This window comes from Carettochelys insculpta, chromosome 3, assembly GCF_033958435.1.
Source record: "Carettochelys insculpta isolate YL-2023 chromosome 3, ASM3395843v1, whole genome shotgun sequence".
In the NCBI taxonomy this organism is placed as follows: Eukaryota; Metazoa; Chordata; order Testudines; family Carettochelyidae; genus Carettochelys; species Carettochelys insculpta.
This window is the reverse complement of record NC_134139.1, coordinates 26,160,187-26,179,761: the sequence shown is the minus strand read 5'-3', so window position 1 is coordinate 26,179,761 and position 19,575 is coordinate 26,160,187. Positions and strand designations below refer to the sequence as shown.

Below are 19,575 nucleotides of genomic sequence, written 5' to 3'. Positions count from 1 at the left end.
AAAACTTATACTGTATGGCTGGGCCTACACAGTGCATCTTTCCCAGCAGGTCCATGTTAATAAGCAGCATCGAAATTGCAAAAGGCTGCTCATTAGCATGGTCCCACGACTCTTTAGCATAGCCGTGCAAGAACTCAGTCTTGACAGACGTGGGTGCCAGTAGTAAAGAGGCTGTGTGGACGTGCCCCTTCCAGCAAAAAAAAACTATGTCACCTGAAAACACTCAGGCCTAAGAGGCTGGTGACAGAGGGACATTTTGCCAGCAGGGGCACATTCACACAGCCTCTTTACTACTGGCACCCCACTCTGCCGAGACCAAGTTGTCACATGGCTATGCTAATGAGCCACGGGACCATGCTAATGAGCAGCCATTTGCAATTTTGAGGCTGCTCATTAGAATGGACCTGCTGCAAAAGCCACACCATGTAGACCCAGCCTATATGTATATAATGTCTTTTGTCTGGTGAAAAACATTGCATTCCGTCACACTAAAATAAAATAAAATAGCTAAACTATAAATGTAGGAATTAGGTCATTACTGGTATTATCAAGAACTTACTGTTAGGGAATCTCAACTGAATTAGAAAAACAACACACGGTTAATGTGAATGTATAAAAGTTTCTCTAAATAGTTAAACTGTTTGGATGCGCCATCTTGCTTGTTCTAACAACAGGGCAACCTCCATTTTGAAAGGGGTTTCCTCTTCCTTAGTCAGAAAAAGAGTGGGAAATTGTTGCTAGGCAACTTGAATCCATAAATAGAGAGCACTCTGGGATCTCTTTGTCTAGCCTAGTTACTGGGGTGGCGCAGTGAGTGCTCCTCCCTGAGTGACAGGTTCCGCCAGGAAGCTGCTACCAGCTTGAAGTGGCAGTTTGCTGGTTTGATTAGGTGGCATCTAATAGTACACCATCAGAGGGAAGCACACCTGCAATCACAGATTCTTTTATTAGATAGGGTTAACATCCATGCATGAGGGTACTTAAATAGAATCCCACCTGACCACCATCAAGACAGAGTGCCGCAAGACAGGGTAGAAGTACAACAACAACTCCTTTCTCCCATGTGTATGTGTGTTGTCTTTTGTAAGTTTAGCAGTTTCCAGACCTGGTTATTTTATTCTTTTCCAGTCTCTTTTTACCTTTCTGATCTTATAGTTAAGAAAGAATAGTTTGGCTATCCCTGCGTGTGGACTCCTCATCTGAATGCTCTGAATAGACAGGTGAAAGGGGGAAACCTACTAAAAGATCAACCAGATTATTTAGAGATGGATTCTGTTACAAATTTGGCAACTGAGGCAGGACCCCTAGATTTCATTTGTGGGTTCTTTTCCTTGTGTTCCCCTTTTATGGTTCTAGGTCTTCCCTTTTCCTCTTTGCCCTCTTTTATGATTTATTTGGTCTTGGAAACTGAATGCGTGATATCTCTATGAGAAAAGAGTGTCTGACTCTTTAATTACAACAGTAATAAAACTTTGATTCATATGTGATATATTTATTCCTTATTTGCACAAAATGTGTGTGGATTCAGAGACTACTGATTGACATAAAATTATTTAAATGAGAGCAATTAAAAACACTGAATATTCATTATATGAGCAGATCATAATTCAAATTTTAGTTGGTTTCAGATTCTCTTTGCACTTTGAAATACAGACATCAGAACCAGTCTTACACTAAACAGTGGTAAATGTTGACCAAAAGACAAACTGAAAAAACAAACTTACACAGTTGTGATTTTAATTGCTTATCTTGCTTTTGCTGGACTCATTTCTGAAAACTTGGTAAGAACTTATTCAAATATCTACACAGAAAGCACCCAAAGAAAAAATTACTTACCTGATAATAAGATTTTATTTGTCTCACCAGAATAGACAAATTTTGAATCCTAAGTGACGCATCATTGTTGACTTTCTTATTTATTCTCTGATTGGTGGACTTAGGGTTGCTGTAAGAAAAAGGAAAAACAAAATTACTTACCAACAAGCATTACACAGAAAGAGTCATAAATTTGTGATCTCTCTCTAAAAGAAATACAAAATGACTCACAAATCCAAATAATCTCAAACATCCAGTACAGTAACTATGAATGCTGGAGCTGACAGCCCAAGTCCCAGACAAGTTAATACAGAGAGTAGGATAACAGAAGCTTGGATAAAACAGTGCTCTAACTTACATCAACTTACAGTACTCTGATGAAAATTAGGAGACACAAAGACCCTCGCATTTAGTTACACATGCATTAGCTTTATTTATGCCGGTGATTAGTTACAAATCAAAGAAACAGTTGATGACAGCCATTAATACCTTAACGTTCCCTTCCCCTCTGTTTTGTCCCAATAAGAGTTTAAATTGCTGACAACATGAATAAATTATATCACAGACAGAAAGAAAGAAATTAATAAATTACAAATTGTTGGACGTAATGAAAGGATACAAGGAGCACCAGCACAAAAGTGGGCAAACTTTTTGGCCTGAGGACCACATCCTGATATGGAAACGAATGCTCACAAAATTGAGGAAGGCATGCAAGACCAGGTGAGGGCTCTGGCTGTGGGTACAGGATTTGGAGGGGGGCTAGAAATGAGGAGTTCAGTGTGTGGGAGAGGGCTCCAGGCTGGTGGGCACAGGAGCGCTGTGTGGCAGGGGGCTCTCCAGTCAGGCTGGAGCAGCCACCAGAGCTGCCCCATCTGCGGTGGCCTCAGAAGCACTGTGGTTAGAGGACTTACCAGCACAGATGGAACAGCCCCCACCCACAGCACTCGCAGGGCTGCCACCGACCAGGGCTGCTCCAGCCTGGCTGAAATGCCCATCCCCATCTGCAGGGCTCCCAGGCCTGCTGTGGAAAAGAGCTGCACTGGCTGTTGTAGCACCCCTATCTGCAGTGGGCCCTGCAGGGCTGGAGCCTGTGGTGGGCTGCTGTAGCCCAAGTCGGTTAACCATAACTGGTAAATCTCATCCACTTTGGATGAGGCTTACTGGTTAACCATTAAATCCCTACTAGGCATAGAAGACAAAAGGGTGACACAAGCCACTGTTTCTGAGAGCAATGCAGAGCAGGACAAGCCCCAAACACCACTCCACAGTAGGAGCTCCAGGCCAGATTAAAATGGCTGACAGGCTGGATGCAGCCCATGGGCTGTAGTTTGTTTTTCCCTGCCCTAGCATATGCAATGAACTCAGCCTCTGAAAGTAAAGTGTGTGACCCTCTAGAGGCTTTACAAGATACAGAAACATGGGAACCCAGGCAGATCTATTATGTCTGGCCAAGGCACTCTTACTGAAGGAATACCAGACCTCATAGAATCTATTCTCAAACCACTCACCACATACCTCTCACCAGATTCCTCCAGAATAAAACTGATCTCCTCCAGAAACTCCATAACATTAACAACCTCCCTCAGAAAACAAAGTTTGCCACCATGTGTGTCTCTTCCCTGTACACCAGCATCCCTCACAAGGACGCCACTGTTTCCAGTCTCAAATATCAACATGACAATGGACAACACTCAGATATCTATCCCAAAGACTTTGCCAAACTCATCCCATTCCATCCTCACCTCTAACAATTTTACATTCAACAACAAAACAACTTTGTTCAAACCATGGGAAGACCCAGGAGTACTGGGATGGCTCTTCAACATGCCAACCTCTTCATAGTCCACCTTGTGGAAGAATTTATCAACAAATGCACCACAAAATCAATAATACGCCTCAAATACATTAATGGTATTTTCATTCTATTTCCAGATGACCTAAAATCCCTCACAGATGTCTATCATAATTTCATCCACCACCACCCACCGAACACTCTCTAAAACAATATTTCTTAAACTTTTTCAGACTAGACTATAGAACACCAAACAATAATATTTTTATGCAAAACAGCTATGAACATTTTCTTAAAAAATGTTGCCAGATCATTAAAAAACATTAACATATACAGCAAAAACAAAATTAAGTAATTTAATCAGGTATCATAGCAATGAAGAAGTAACACTGTATCTGGTTTAAGGACAGAAAATATATACTTTAAATTGTTTTTCCAAATACTTGTGGCACACCTGAGAGTTATTCACAGAAACCAATGTTCCACGAAACATAGTTTAAGAAACACTGCTCTAGAATACTTTCACACTAGCAACAGCCTCCTGGACACCAACATCTCCTTCATCAATGAAGTGCTACAGACAACTATATATAAGGAATTCATGGACCACCATACACCTGTTCTCACAGACACATGAACCCCCAAGTCACCCCAAAAAAACCTCGAGGTACTCAGATACCACAGAACATACACCAATAATTATAATAATAGTAATAATATAAATACACACACACACACATACACCCCTTAAAATATGAAAAACAGCCTTCACCAAACAAGGACATTTCACCAGAGAACCAGATTGCATCATGGAATCATGGAAAGGGTCATCCAAATACCACAAGAGGACCAGCTTTAATTCAGAAATAAAACCTCCTCTGACTGCACACCTTTAACTGCCACCCACCAACCCACACTGGAACCCACATGGGGCATCACCAAACAGTTATAGCCAATATTCTATAGGGATCACCTCTTGAAAGAGGTCTTCCCTGAACCCCCTCTTCTGGTCCTCAGACAACCTCTCCATGTGAAGAGGTTATCTGAAGATCGGAAGAGGGAATTCAGGAAAGATTTCCTGCTTTGATTCTCCCATTCCTGTCATTCCATCGAAGTCTACTACAGGCTCTTATTTAATGCCACCAGCCAAAAATTTAGCATTTATGTAGCACTTTACACCGTCTTAGTGTTCTACAAACCCAAATCTTCATAATACAGTAGACCCCCTGAGGTACACAGGGGTTGCATGTCTCGCCACCCCCGCGTAATGCAAATTTTGTGCATGTCAGGGGAGACAGGAACCAGGCTGTTCCCGGATCCAATGGGCTTGCAGGAGGCGGGAAACTGACCAGCCTATCAGAGCTGGTAAGTTTTCTTGCTCCCACAATGGTGGGGAGCAGGAACTAGGCAACAGTCCATCCCCAGGCGGAACCACCATGACTGTCTACCCCTCCTACCGGGCTCACCCAGCTGGTGGACCCTGGTGGGCAGACAGCTGATGCGGTGGGGCTTCTCTCCTGTTTCGAGTTAAGCACAAATAGAAATTGTGCATACCAGGGGATTACCATACCTCTAAAACAGGCAAAGTATTATTATCTCAATCTTTCAGACTGGGAAACAGATTCAGAGAAGATATGCAGTGAATATTTGCACTAAAGTTCCATAGGCATTGCAGGAAATGGAACCAGAATGCAGAAGTTCTTAGAACACAATACTAAAAATTCTAGATTAGAACCCAGGAGGTCTTAAAACACAATCTCTTGTTCCCATGCCATTACCGGTCACTCTAATGTTTTTCCACCTGTGGGTAGAATAAATTTTGTTATGTGCACCAAGTCATATGTGGATCTGCACCACCAACAGAAAAACATGCCTCCCACTGTGAGTAGCTGTGGGCACTCTGCTAATCAGGTGACACCTGAATCTCTGCTAGGTCGCTGCCCAAGTGTTCAGCTTACTGGGAAATTGCGTGGCACACCCACTAGTCAATGCTATATTACATGCATGCTGATGTAACCACACAATTAAGCAGGCACTAGGGCAATATTTACAATAAATATACCCTGCGACTAGAAAGTGCACACAATAAAGTTTGTGTTTCTTCCTGCTCTACTTGACTCTCTTCTCTTTAAGACAATACCTATAAAATTAAGTTTAAAAAAAATCTTAAAATCATAAGTAGCTTCAGAAATACCATGAACTTTCTTATATTGCCCATGCACATATTTTGGGTATAAATGTATTACGTTACCTGCACAAAAAATCATCAATGTTTAGTTTTAGTTAAATACACGCCATGCTTGATGCTAAACAAGAAAAATATGGGCTCCACCCACAGCATCCAAGAAAAGTGTATTTTAAATCATGTCGCCCTTGATTTTTACAATTTTTAATGTAAAGCTCCAACAAGCTAAAGAAAGAGTGAAAATTCTATATTTTCTTTCTTCAGGTTTGTACCGAAACATTTTAAGATTGTTGTTCAGTTGATACATACAATTAGAATATTTTCATAAAATGTTATGCTATGCTGTGAAATCTGCCATCTTGTGCTTGGAAAAATGATAGGTTACACTTTCAAAAGGGTAAAAGATTTACTCATAACATCTGTCTTCTGCTTTTCCAGTCTCCTCTTGATGAACAAAGTCTCTCTCTCTGTTTCTCCCTGTCTGTCAACAAATTAAGTGTGTCAGAAGCTCCCTTTCCTTCCCACACCTTAAACTTCCTTAAGGACCATCCAGGTCTTTCCACTCGTCACACAAATATCCAAAACTAACTCTCCCACAACTCATCCTCCTTACACTTTAGATATGTCTACACTGGAAGACTGGGTCCAATTTTCAGCACCTAATTTTATAAAGTGCATGCCCCCACTGTGACTGGGAAGTTGCTGGAGTGTGTCCCTGTTAGGGTAGGCAGCTTCGACTTTGTCAGTAATTAACTCTAGGTACCTATCCCACAGCTCCTGCTGCCCCTTGCCTACTAGGTTAAGCTTCCAGTGTCTGATGGGACAAACACAGTGCAGTAGTTTTGGGTACATGTATTCAGCCTTTCATAGTGCACTGATCACCTCCTCCTTCTGCTTGAAAGCAATGGCAAACAGTGTTTCCATGCCCTTTTTTCACTGGTTATTCACGCAGACGCCATAGAAAGGCTAGCATGGACCTCGTTCAGCTTCAAACTGTTGTGGTCATTATTGTGAACATCTCACATATTGTGCTGTGTTATGTACAGAGTCTAGCCAGGAGCTGCCATAGCGAAGAAGACTCTGAGGAGGATAGGGACATGGACATATGTGAAACAATGGAGTGGAGCACTTGACAGATGCTGGCTGCATTTGATGCTGTTTCTAGTCTATGAAATAAGCTGAGACCGGTGGCACCATATAGTTAAGCAGGTATGAGGCAATAAAAAGTGGATTTAAAAAGCTTCTGCATGCGTAAGGTCACTTTCATGGAACTGAATAGCTTTCCCCTGCCCTAATACAACCATTCAGAAGCAAATGGCAATAGCTCTGTGGAAGCTGGCAATGCCAGATAGCTACCATCAATGCAGAATCAGTTCAGAATGGGTGTATCTACAGTGGGAGCGGCTGTGATCCATATAACCAAAACAATCAATACACTTCTGCTATGAAGGACAGTGATTCTGGGAAATGTGCAGGACATAGTGGATGATTTTGCCACAATGGGGTTCCCTAACTATGGTGGGGCAGAAGATGGACTACACATCCTTATCTTGGCACCTGACCACCTTGCCACAGAGTACATAAACCACAAGTGGTACATCTTGATGGTGCTACAGATGCTGGTGGAGCACAAGGGCCGTTACACCGACATCAACATGGGATGGTTAGGAAAGGTGTATGATGGGCGCATCTTTAGGAACACCTGTCTTTTCAGAAAGCTGAAGGACAGAACTTTCTTTCCAGACCAAATAATTATCATTGAAGACTTAGAGATGCCAATAGTTACCCTCGGAGACCCAGCCTACCCCTTGCTCCAATGGCTCATGAAGCCAGAGGCAGACAGTCTCAACTGCAGTAAGGAGTGGTTCAACTATAGGCTGAACAAGTGAAGAATGCTAGTAGAATTTGCTTTTGGACATTTAAAAGCCAGGTTCAAAAATTTACTGACTCATATCTCAGCAAAAACAACATTCCCCTTGTGGTGGCACAGTGCTGTGTGCTCCATAATATATCTGAGAGTAATGGGGAAAGCAGGGTTGAAGCAGATCGCCTGACCACTAATTACAAGCAGCCAGACACCAGGGCAATAAGGAGAGCACAGTGAGGGGCTAATCACAGAGGCTTTGAAAAATAGCATTGAGAATAACCAGAAAGCAAAATAACAATCATGTCTATTGCTGTTAATGAGGTGTGCCCACCCCCACCACCCAGTGTGCTGGCCTGTAAATCCTGTAAACCTCCCCCCCACTACTCCCTCACCACCAACTGTGCAATGTAACAAATAAAAATACTGTTGTTACAAACTTATGTTTTATTTAGGGAACAAATGGAAGCACACAGTAAAGGTGTCTAGGGCCAAGACTTCAGAGGATGGTGAGCCAAGGGCAAGAGGCATTCTGCAACCACAATTGGACTGGCATACAATCACCACTGCAAGGTGCTCCACCAGGGTGACCAACAGTGGTGCTGACTTCTGGAAGGACTTAAACTGAAGTGGTCTGCCAGTCAGTTTTGAACCCCTGAATGGAAGGACACCTCCACATGGATGGAGTGGGCTATGTGAAGTTCCCACAACTGGAGAGCTTCCTAACAGAGTGGCAAAGACCACATTATGCCCTGCTTGTTGATATGGTACATGATGGTCATGTTGTCCATCATGACTGCCATGCACTGACTCCCTTTACTTTGGGAATAAGGAAATGGTGAGAGTTGAAGCCCCTACCTCTGAATCCTTGAGGAACGTCCTCCACAGCCCACAAGTCCAGGAGCACTTCCACCTCTTCAAAGAGAAGTTGCTTGTGAAAGGGCTCCCTGAAAGGAGGATGGGCAGGGGGCTGGTACAGAAAGGGACAGACTATCCACCATGGAGAAGACCCAGAGGTCTGACACAATATCAGCCTGTGCCCAATGAAAGTGAGACAAGATGGTTCAAAAAAAGTAGGTGAAGATCCGTGGCAGTTGGTGTTTCATCCTCAAGAGCACCTTCAAATGGCTTATTTAGAGCCTGAGGAGGGTTTTGCCTGTGGTTGGGTTTATTCAGACTGGATCTGGGACGACTTCCTCTCAGAATATCAGGAGTGATGCTAAGAATAGTTGGGCTAGGCCCTAGGTGGAAAAGATCTTAAGGATGGTTGGGATTTGAAGGCCTTCTGCCAAATGGCTCAAGTCTGTTCTTCAGCACTAAAGGCCACTACCTTGGGTCACAGAATCATAGAACAATAGAGCTGGAAGAGACCTAATAAAGCCATCGAGTCCAGCCCCCTGCTCTAAGCAGGACCACACCCATCAGATCAGCCTCGCCAGGGCTTTGTTGAGGCAAGACTTAAACACCTCCAGGGATGGAGACTCCACTACTTCCCTGGGTAGACCATTCCAATGCTTCACCACCCTCCTAGTGAAAAAGTTTTTCCTAATGTGCAACCTGGACCTTTCCAACCACAACTTCAGACCATTGTTGTGTGTTCTGCCATCCGTGACCACTGTGAACAGCTTCTCTCCAGCCTCTTTGCAACCTCCCTTCAGTAAGTTGAAGGCTGTTATCAAGTCCCCCCTCAGTCTTCTCTTCTGCAGACTAAACAGTCCCAATTCCCTCAACCTTTCTTCATAAGTCATATGCTCCAGCCCACTAATTATTTAGGTCGCCCTCCGCTGGACCCTCTCCAATGTATCCACATCTTCCTATAATTGGGGGCCCAGAACTGGACACAGTACTCCAGAAGTGGCCTCACCAAAGCCAAATAAAGAGGAATAATCATTTCTCTGGATCTAGTGGCAATGCTCCTGGGTGCTGAAGAATTGCACTTATCTCTTCTATTTGATACACTGGCCCTTTAGGACATATATGACAAGATACAGGCTAAATTGTTTTCAACATGATTATGACACCTAGTTCTGTATCTCCATTCCATCCACCCTAACAGCAAGGTAAATGTGTGCCTGGGTCCTAGGGAAAGGAGAGCAAGCTCATTGAGGCTCATTCAAAAAACAAGCAAAGGTTTGGTTGACAGATTAGGCAACGAAACTGTAGGCTATACCAAACATTATCCTGCTTCCTTTGAAAGAGGTTATCTGCCGTCACTTGTAACTTGGATGATTATCTTGAGCTCTGGTTACATACCCAGGTGCTCTGAATGAATGCTTTTTCACCATCTGCATCTAGACAGAAGGTTAGGAACATCACTCATGGGATGAAATCCTACCCCATTAACTTCAGTGGAGATAGCAGTTTACCTCTGATGTGAACTGTGTGGTCCACTGTGGTCTATGTGTTTGCTACCTAAAGAAGGAATTTAGAAAAATATGCTCTAAATGAGGCTACACCTTAAAACCATTTAGAAGCTGAAGCTGACACAAAAAGCAACAGTCCACTTAGTAAATGAAGAATTTTTCTGCGAGTACTTGATACCAATGCCTCAAGATCTGTACTCTCTGCCTTCTGAACTACCTATGCTTTTAAAAACTGCTAGTTTTGTACTATACAACCTTATTAAATAACTGCTAGAGAAACCTCCTAGATCTCCCACATAGGGCTGCCACAATGACAGTCACTGGAGATATCAGAGTCTGAACATCCTCAGTTTATCAAAAGGAGCTCCTGGCAGGACATTTTCCAGGGAACCTTCTGACTTTAAACTGACTTACTCCTCTGCCTCTGAAACTACATGAATCTAGAGCCACAATGTCCAATACATTGGGCACTTGCTACATGTGGTGAACAGGACACAGTGGTGTGGCGAATAAGGCTCTGGAGCTGCATGTGGCTCTTGGAGCCTTTAAATGCGGCTCCTCAAAGCTGCACAAATAGTGTGCCTTCCACCTGCTCCACCCATTCTGTGCATGCATCCCACCACTTGGTGGGACAAGCACGTGCTTGAAGCAGCCCTTGCAGCTCTTGCCATGGGATGGAACCCTGGCCCAGAGCCATGTGGCTCCTGCACCCCCAGCTTCAGCAGTGGTTCAAGCAGCAGCAGCTCCACTGAGCTGCCAGCATATTCAATTAGAGCAGGAGGTTAGGGGAATGGGGAAAGGCTGGGGGTGCCTGGCTCTGGCGGAGGGCATTCATTTGTGGGGGAGGGTTGCGGTGAATATGCAAGTATGACAACCACAAGTGTGGTGATCCTTGAATAGCTATTGGTCTCCAATGATCTAGAGAACATCAGGCATTTCAAGAAGTCTATGTTTTTTGACACCTGGGAAGGACTGAGGTTTCTAAGATATGGAGTTTGGGCTGCTTCTGAGATTGGGGAGTGCTGGATTTTTTTTTGCAGGAGAGCTATGCTTTGAAGCTCCATTTTGTGTTTTCCATTCTATCCTGTTGTAAGGATTTCATGTTTAATAGTTTGCCAGGGTGCCTAGAATCTGAAATAAGCAGAGTTGTATATTTTGATCACAATAAGAAAACATGAAAATCTTCCACCATCATTATAAATTAAAAATTTTCAACAGCTAAATCAGGAAAATGTGCAATAAAGTAAATACTTCTGAAATCATAAAGAAATAGATTTCTGTACAAAAAGATAAAAATATCAAATAAATGTTATGAGCTTGATTTTTATAGCAGTTCGAACACAAATGATTTAGAAAACATATAAACATTCTTTGAATGTTTGCTTATGCCAGTATGTTTACTATTTTCTTTAAATCATAGCTAATTTTTATTGACCTCTTTTCAAATATTGTGTATGGAGGACAAACAATCTGAATTACTAACAACTCTAAATTTCTACTCAAAATATAAAATTCTACTTACTAGAATGTATTTGATCTGAAGTCACTAACCTTACTACTACAGTACTGAAAAATGGGAGGAACCTTTTCTCAAAATTAAAGATGCAGAGAAATAACTTTTGAAAAAATACATTTTTTTCAGTTTTAGAAACAGATTGCTGTTTGTCAATAATAGATGATAAGGTGTTAAAAAGAATTCTGCATGAATCAACAAAAGATGCTAGTGGCTACCTCACTGCTCAAACTGCAGAATTTTTTCAAAGCAATGAATCCTACAACTCTGAATGGCTCCTTTTTGTAAGACAGGTTATTAAAATGCTGCCCTGGCAAATAGCCTAGCAAAATAGGGCAAATCTCTCTAGAAGTCAATAGACAGCACAATAGTAAAAGACAGCCTTAAGCAATTTTACATTTAGGAGCAACCTACTTATGACAAGTTACATTAATTTCAACTGAGATAAGAAACAGACAAGAGAGTCTACCATTATACTGCATTACTTTAAAAACCATAGAAAATGGGGTGAACACAGACATCTTGAAATTCTATCAGTACCCTGAATTACAGTTTGAGACCTTATTTAAGAAGGGATTATATATCTTTAATTATTCACTAACCAAAATCTATCTAAAGCAGGAATCTGATAGCTTAATGGCTTCATACTCAACAAAAACAGACTTCAAACAAGTTGTAGCCTCTTTTTCTTGCCATCTGTGAATTGATGGTGCTTAATAGCTAAGTCTTGTATGCATCTCACTCTAATTTTAAAGACACGATAACAAAACACTGGTTTCAACTTTTCACACAAAACAGCCACAAATGGTGCCTACCTTATTACTTTTACCTAGTGGTTAAAACACTCATCCAGGACGTGGAACACTCAGGTTCAATTTTCTCCCCTGCCTAAGAGGCGAAACGGATTTGAACAGAAGTATTTTACACCTCTCAGTCGGTGCTCTAAGCACTGGGACCACAGATATACGGATGGAGGTCTCAGTATCTCCTGTTGAAACTGTTTGATTTGGGATAAATTCTTAGAGAGTCACTGGGCCACAGAGATTGAAAATAACTCTAGAGTCTATTGGTCAGAGTAACAATCTAGGTCGTGGGAGACCCTGGGCCCAGTTTCCCTGCCCCAAAGACTAATTACAAGTTGAACCTCTCCAATCCAGAACTCTCTCAACCAGCAAACTCCATAATACGGCATGATTTTAGTTAGGTGGATGTCTACTTATCATGGGTGTGGCTAAGTTTTCCCTAATGCCATAATGTTTGTTTACAGCCCCTAGACCTGGCTCTCAGTGTTCTGTGCTGTCATTTAGCTGTAATATACCCTTAAATGTCATCTAAGAGCCCAGTAAGCAGTGGAAGTATTAGTAATGTGCCAGAAAATACTGACCTCCTGTCATCCAGCAAATTCTCTCATCCGGCACCAGACAAGAGAGGTTCAACCTGTATTTACAGATAATGGAACAACTTCAATAAGAGACAGTGAGAAAGAACCACATCCAACTATCTTGCAACAATGGCTCTAGTCCCCAGGACTAGGGTGATACTGCTGAACTGAAAGGTTAAAGATCCTAATTCTAGTGTCATGATGCAATAAATATTAAGTTATAACTAATGCATTTCAGTGTTGGTGGTCCCATATTTGATTTTAAAAGATACAGTAGAGTTCCCCTCCTCTTTCTGGTATCACTTCAAGACAGAGCTAAAGTATTCTGAGTGCCTCAGCTGTGCTTTTCCATAACTTATATGTTTGGGTTCCTTCTAAGTTCAGAGGATGATACGATGTATAATTCATACACAAGATAGAGCCTTTACTATGAAAATCATAATTGCATCTCTTTTTTAACTGTGGTGCTGCAAGAATCACTTTCATAATATACTCAGTGAACTTTTTCCAGAACATTAATGAAGCTGTTAAATAATATAGGACCTAGCACCTACCACAATTAAGTATAGTAAATTGTCTTTGTTTACAGTTCCTCAGCTGTTGTTAAACTACATGACAACATTCCTATTCAAGACCATTTGAATTAATTGTCCAATAAGAAGTAATGAGATATTATCAAAATGTCCTAGTAAATTTCATATATTACACTTAATAGCTGTGTCTACATGGTCCTTTAGCACAGCGCTGCTGCTGGCAGCACTATGCTAATGACAGTTCAAGAACAATTTGCAAACTCATATGGCTAATTAGCATAGCCACATGAGATTTTGCTGTAGCTGGGGGAGGGAACTGGGGGGGCTGGCATTACTGATGCCATGTGAATGTGCCTCTGCCAGCTAACCCCCACATCTGTTGCTGGTCTCTTGTGCCTGAGTAATTTTAAAGAGGAAGGCATAAAAGGAAAGCGGGGGGAAGGAAACAATAGATGTTGAAAAAAACACAGGAAAAGACATATTATGGTCTATGATGAGGAAGAAACAGTGGAGTGAACTCAAAGAACTTGTGCAAGAAAAATAACAGTAACAATGTAAATCATATATATATGAAAATGGTAAAATACTAACAATGTTACAATTACAGCACCTACACCTGCAGTTAAATGTCAAGTAGATTTCTCAATCATTGATCAATTTCATAGTGACAGATATTAGCTACCAAGACCACCCACTTTTTTTTGAAAATTTACTATAAAATTTTACAATTATTTTTCTTGATTTTTGGTACTTTTCCCAGTTATCCATTATTTTAAAAAATAACCATGAGTATTACAATAGGTTTGAAAGCCAACTTGATATGCCAGCATGACTATCATTCAGACATGCTTATTTGCATACTATATGTTCAAATAGGTCAGTGGTTCAAACACTAGCCTGCTAAACCCACGGTTGCAAGTTCAGCCCTTCAGGAGGCTGTTTAGTGATCTGGGGCAAATACTTTATGCGGGGGGGGGAAGTGGATGGTGCCCCATTCTGCCAAGAAGGCAGGGGACTGGACATGATGACCTCCTTGAGGTCCCTTCCAGCTCTATGAGATGTGTACCTCCAAATATTTTATATTTATTTATCTATACTTTGTACAAACAAAGGTTGAACCTCTCTAGACCAGAACACTCTGGTCCAGCAAGATCTGTGTTCCAGCATGATTTTAGTTAGCTTGCTGTTCACTTACCATGGGTGCTGCCAAGTTTCCCATGGGTCTCGTTCATTTACAGCCAACAGTCCTGGCTCTCAGTGTGCCGTGCTGTTATTTAGCTCTAATTTGCCCCTAAACGTCTTCCAACAGTAAACAGTTGACGAGTTAGTAATGCTGCTAGGCAACACTGACCTCCCATGGTTTGGCAAATTCTCTGTTTCGGTACCGGTCAGGTCCTGAGGGCACCGGACACAGCTGTTCAACTTTTGATATTCATAGTTACAGCATTACTATGATAACTGACCACAATCTGGACATAGGAGTTTTTCATGCAATGACAAAGGAATTTATTTCCCCATAACGAATACCTGATGAACAACAGAGGAAGGTTATTATTGGGCTGCTATTATTGAACATAATACTGGGAGCAGAAAAAACTAGTATCTTCCTATGATATTTCATTCTGTAGCTACAAAAAAAAAAAAATCTATGCAAAAATGGTATGCTAAAAACAAGTATCATACAAACTCCCTTCTCCAACCAAAAGAGAGGAGCTAAAGAACAAGGTCAGGAAAGACTCGCAGAAATTAAATGTGGGAAGACTGGCAGAAATTAAGATAGTGGAGAAGGAGAAATCTATAGCATCTAAACGTGAGACAGAAAAACTGAAAAAGTGAAAGGAGGAAAGAGGAAAGATAATATAATTTCTTGGTTTTAGTAGTATTTAAAAGAAACTAAAATAAAATTGAAAAAGAAACTAGAAACCAAAACTTCAAAATACAAAATAAAATTTCCTTTTACCATTTTGGAATTCTCTTCTATTTTAAACTCCTTCTTTGAAACTCACATGAAATTAAATTCCTGTGAGCAATTTTTTACAACTGAAACATTTGTCTTTCAGCTATGACCAACACAGGAGTTAAAACAGCTTTCCTATTGTTCTATTTCAATCTGACTGCCGCATGTGCTGTTTTCTGTAATATACAAACATATATGATTAACTATGTTAAAAAAATACAGGTGTTCTGTCAACAATACTAGATAATCACTACCAATCATCCTCAATAAATTCTCACACGTCATATTTTCAGGCAACATCAACCAACTATATAAGCTACATTTAATTTTTACATAGTTATTTTAGTAAGAATTTTCTTGCATAGTTTAAGCCTTGTTTATTTTGGATTCCAAAGTTTAATACACAAGCGATTTAAATTTATATTTACAATTTACTCTATTTATAAATTATATTCTAAAACATACTTATATAGAAACAAATCTGTAGTAAAATAATTCAGTTTCTATGCATACAAAAACTGTGAGTTTTAAAACAAAGGTAAATGATACAGACACTGAAATTTAGGTTTGTTTTTATAAAAGTCTTAAAACTTTAGTCTAATTTGTGCTCAATAAATCTTCTTCAAAATTTCATATCTTTCTAACTATCATTGGGCCTCAAGTATTTCTTGGATAAAAAAATTGAGAGGTTCTACTGGCATCTGACCTCTCCCATTATTTTTGTCTACTCGAGGCACAACCTAAACCTGAACAAAAAAGCAGTCACGTAGCACTGACTTCAGATCTGAAGAAGTAGGTCTGTCCCCCGAAAGCTCATCACCTAATAAATTATTTTGTTAGTCTTTAAAGTGCTACATGACTGCTTTTTTCTTTTGATAGAATACAGACTAACATGGCTATCCCTCTGTCACTATTCAGTCTAGACCTGGAGATGACAAACAGATAGCACTTGCAGCACTGATGAATGATCTCTCAGCAATGAATAGAGGTTATATACTCATGCTAATATTGCCAGCCTTAAGAAAGGCCTTCAAACACAACTGACCATAGGGTGATGCTGATCTATTTCTGAGACTTGACAGGAATAAACAAAGTCACCCTAATGGCGATCTGCAACAGAAAACAAAAATAACTAGCAAGAATATCTCATGATAGGAGACTGACAACCCACTAAAAACTGAGATGCAGTGAGATTTTTAATCAGATTTTAAAATTTTGTTTTTATTATCTATTAAACTCAACTTCACTTTGAACCTCTCTAGTATTGCACTCTCTTGTCCAGCAACATCTGTGTTCCAGGATGATTTTAGTTAGCCAGATAACCACTCACCATGGCTGTGGCTGTTTCCCATGGTCCCATAAAGTTTGTTTATAGACACTAGTCCTGGTTCTCTGTGTTCTGTGCAGTTATTTAGCTCTAATGTACTCAGGGTGGAGGAATAGCTCAGTGGTTAAAGCACTGGCCTTCTAAAGCCAGTGTTATGAGCTCAATCCTTGAGGAGGCCATTAGAGGGTCAAGGGCAGTTTTTAAAAAAAATCTGTTAAGGATGCTTGGCCCTGCCAAGAGGGCAGGAGACTAGACTCAATGACCTCTTGAGGTCCCTTCCAGCTCTATGAGCTATGAATATCTCCACATATAAATATCTTTTAAGAGCCCAAACACTAGTGGACGTGTTGGCAATGGGCTAGATAATATTGGCAAATACATTCAGTCAGGCCCTGAGGGTGCCAGACTGGAGAGGTTCAACCTGTACTGGCAAGTATCTCTGAAAAAATACCTGAAAATGATTTGATAACTATGACTACTTCATTTCTCCAGTCCTCCAAAAACACAAAAATAAAAAAACCTGACATTCTAATGTAAAAATGGAACAAATGAATTAAAATCAAACTTTTGTTCTAAATAATAAAGTTATTATCCATCTGGGTCCCAAGGACTGCAGGAAAGCAACCTGGACAGAAAGCTCTGGGTTTCCAGTCCAAGTAGGCAAAGGTTTCATTGTTGCAGTCAAAGCCTATTAAGGCATGTCTATACTGCAATTAGACACTCTTGCCTCAGGTCACAGGTCTCTGAGTATGGTGCTGTCAACTGTGATGTAGACATTCCGGCTCAGACTAGACTGTTTCAATATATACAAGCCAGTGACAACACAATATTTATAGTGTAGCATGCAACAGCTTTCTTTCTTAATGTAGTGAACAAATATCCCACGACACCAGTGATTTGCAGTTTTCATTAACTCAGTACAGTTCCAGGTCACATTCAAGGTCCTGTTCTCCATCTTAAACGTACTAAATGGACTAGAATGCTGCTTTGTCCAAGGCAACTTTTCCTCTGCCATCAAAGTGACAACTGCAATCTTTCCGAATGCTTTTAGTGTTGGAGCCCATTTTTAAATACGAAGGTTGACAGCTACATAGATAAGAGAAGAATCTCCTCTCACCTGGAAAGGTGTTCTCATTATAGATACTAGGGAAAGAATGGTAGAGTCTCCACAAGTGGTATAATGCATTTACTACCTGCAACTCTCTAGATAACTGAAACAAACTAAACTGCATACAAATTGAAAACAAATGGTAGAACAGAGTATTAAAAGTGATGGAGAAAACCAGAAGTCAAAAGAAATGCACACAATTTTGTTTCATTCAGAAATGCACGAGAACATCAAGCTAGTGAGAAAATTATTACCTTCTCTTTCCAAACTATCATCTTCTTCTGCCTATTATCTCTACTCATCTACAATTTATACAGGTTAATAGCAATAAATAGTTCAGTAAAGACTGATTTTTCACTCAAGTAACAATATGGTATACTTACCCTCTTTTCTGACTAATACAATTTAAGAAAGAACAAATTTTAGTCACCAAGAAGGGTGAGTAACATATTAAATATATTTTGGGAGCTCTACATACTTCAAAAAAGGGTAAACATTTTAAACTGTTAATACCACTACTGAAGAATTTTTAGATAATCTTGTTCAAGGTCATATCATCCTCAACTGCACTGAAAACCAAACACCGACTTCCTTTGTTCTCTTACATAAAAGGATACAGTGTGATTAGGTATTACTACTACTTTTCTACTCTGCATATCCTTAGAGTGAAAACTGTATTTTCCTTGCCAAGTTTTTACTTTTAATAAGCACTGATTTTATTGCTATTTTAAATAACTGAAGTTAATACAGTATTTAAAGCAGCATCCTGAGCTATTTGTCCATTTTTATTATGTAGATTTATCTCTTATTTTACTTCTTAAAACTCCTTGTAAGAAGTCCTGGGACGCCCAGCCCTTGGCCTAGGGCGAGGCGGCCACCACAAGGGTTATAACACTGGCCCACACTCAGTTGGGGACGGTCAGCAGTTCCCAGTACAATACAATACAGGCCCAGCCCTCAATCTAGGGCGGGGCAGCAGTTCACAATAGGAGTACAATCCCAGCCCAGCCCTCAGTCCAGGGCGGGGCAGCAGTTCACAATAATGGTACAATTCTGGCCCAGCCCTCAGTGCAGGGGGTACAGCAGTTCACAATAGTATTACAATTCCAGCCCAGCCCTCAGTCCAGGGCGGGGCAGCAGTTCACAATAGCAGTACAATTCCAGCCCAGCCCTCAGTCCAGGGCGGGGCAACAGCACAGGGTTTGAGCACAGGCCCAGCCCTCAGTTTGGGGCGGGGCAACAGCACAGGGGTTTAAGCACAGGCCCAGCCCTCAGTTTGGGGCAGGGCAACAGCACAAGGGGTTAGCACAGACCCAGCGCAGGCTGGCCCTGCCAAGGAGGGGGTAGGGGGTCGCAGGCCCTCCCGCTCCACTGCGACCCGGCCTGGGGCCCTGGGGGTCGCTCACTCACGACCACGGCAGTGGGGATCCAGGCCGCAACACACTGCCATGGGTTCGGGAGCGTCGTTCCTCGGGCCACTTCCTACCTCTCCCTCTGCTGGCAGAAGGTCCCAGTCCATCTGGTTGGAGGGTCCCTCTAGGTCGGCCTCCTCCAGGTCGTCCACCTTCGGGGGCTCCAGCCAGTCGCTCATATCAATGTCATTGGGATAGTCGGGCGGCGGTAGCACAGGGGACCCGAGGTGATCCTGGGCCGGAGGGCTGTAGGGATCCGCCGGGACTCTGGGGCAGACCGCTCTGAGGGCTCCTTCCAAGGCGGGCGGTCTCCGCCGGTGTGAAG

General features: G+C 41.5%; 1 protein-coding gene across 7 annotated transcripts in view; it reads right to left on the bottom strand.

The window, feature by feature from the left end:
- CCDC88A (coiled-coil domain containing 88A) overlaps positions 1-19,575 on the bottom strand; it is a 274,165-nt gene that overhangs the window by 235,925 nt on the left and 18,665 nt on the right. For all 7 annotated transcript variants that reach the window (XM_074989496.1, XM_074989497.1, XM_074989499.1 and 4 more), the window contains exon 3: positions 1,837-1,945. In XM_074989496.1, the coding sequence (XP_074845597.1) occupies positions 1,837-1,945 (109 nt within the window). The remainder of the gene's footprint in view (positions 1-1,836; positions 1,946-19,575) is intronic.